This window comes from Aplysia californica, unplaced genomic scaffold (genome assembly GCF_000002075.1).
Source record: "Aplysia californica isolate F4 #8 unplaced genomic scaffold, AplCal3.0 scaffold00894, whole genome shotgun sequence".
Classification (NCBI taxonomy): domain Eukaryota; kingdom Metazoa; phylum Mollusca; class Gastropoda; order Aplysiida; family Aplysiidae; genus Aplysia; species Aplysia californica.
Genome location: NW_004798164.1, coordinates 190,003 through 191,579, shown reverse-complemented (window position 1 = coordinate 191,579; position 1,577 = coordinate 190,003). Strand labels below are relative to the sequence as shown.

At 38.9% G+C, this 1,577-nt stretch overlaps 1 protein-coding gene across 1 annotated transcript in view; it reads right to left on the bottom strand.

Annotated features, from left to right (window-relative positions):
• Positions 1 to 1,577, bottom strand: part of LOC101854908 — a gene marked incomplete in the record, with an annotated part of 92,697 nt that overhangs the window by 20,502 nt on the left and 70,618 nt on the right. The window contains 1 exon segment of the mRNA XM_013089202.2: positions 1,010 to 1,141. Coding sequence (XP_012944656.1) covers positions 1,010 to 1,141 — 132 coding nt within the window.

Below are 1,577 nucleotides of genomic sequence, written 5' to 3'. Positions count from 1 at the left end.
GAATTCGGACAAAAACTTATCACAGATTAAGAAACTGCGAAAAACTATATTTCAAATTTTTAAGAAAAGAAAAATGTTGGGCTAGTACATTTGAAGAGCTGGCCGACGATATATAAAGCATGAAGTTAAAAAGAATCCTAAATAACAACCAAAACATTTAATGCGGTGTGTTAGCGGGTGTCCTGATTTGTTTTACCTCAATTTCCATATTGTTTTGTTTTGCCCTGTGTGCTGCCTCAGGGTATCGTAATAGTGATTCAAACGCCCAGTCAGTTCGTGTAAATCTTAAACAGTTTGAGGACATTAATTTTGAAATTGCAACGTCAACAGAAGACATTATATAATATTATACGTTTTACCCTATTTATATTCTTATTTAGGTGACAAGTCTGGAGCAGACATTGGCTATTATGGCACCCCATTTCTTCCCGTTGACAGTCCTGTGATTGATGCACTACAATTGACCCTGCCCATTCTTATCAGGTGACGCTTTTGTGTTTAGTAGATAAAAAAGAAGCGCAGTTTTTATTCTTATTTTAATGTTGCAATTAAAGAGAACTTGCATGTACTTATTTAACAAACTTTACTTGAACTGCTGATAAATAACCCTATACGAGAACCCACATTCCCCTTTTCTCCGAATGTTCAAAAACTCTCCAGTTGTAATTTTACTCTTCTATCTCTGCATAATAACTAAACCTGTATTTAGTTGGGCGCTACACTTAACAAACAAAAACAATAACAGTAACAATAGTAAAAACAACAAAATAAACAGCAATCCGTAGAAATGCTACAAACAACAACAATCTGTAGACGTGCCACAACCACCGCCATCACCACCAGCAGCAACAGCAACAAGTAAATTAGAAACAACAAAAATCAACAATAACAACATCACCACCAACAACACCAACACCATCAACACCACCAACAAAAATAACACCACCAAAAACAACAACAATAACTATAACATCGACAACATAGATTTTGTTATGATGACATCACTAACCTCCGCCCTCAGCACAGACTCGATGTCTCCCTGGAACTTCATGATGTCCTTGACCTTGGACTGCTGGACAGCAAGCGCCTCAAGGACACCCAGTCTCCCCTGGCCGAAGGTGGCGCTCTCCATCTCCCCCTGGTCAGACACATAGAGCGGGAGGTCATCTCATTTGTTTTTTGTTTGTGCTGTGTTTGTTTGTTGTTGTTTTTTTAATAATAATTTATTGCTGTTCAAGATTGCCTGTCAGGACCAGTCCAGTTAAGGAGGGATGCAACGTTTCAGAAAAAAACAAACCATGAGATAATGAATCGAAATTCCACACCACTCAAGGTTTGAACTCGAGTCTTCTACGTGCGACAGCGAACCGCCTACTGACAATGCCATAGATGACGGTTATCTCATTGGTGAGTTTGTTGCATGTCAATTTGCTACATGTAAGCAGGAATTTACAAGTGTGAAATGCATGTTTATAAGATAGACATTGAAATAGGTAACAGAATACACACGAGCGTGCACACGCTTACAAACATGCAAAAACAGAGACAGCGGGTGACAAAGGGGACGGACGGACACA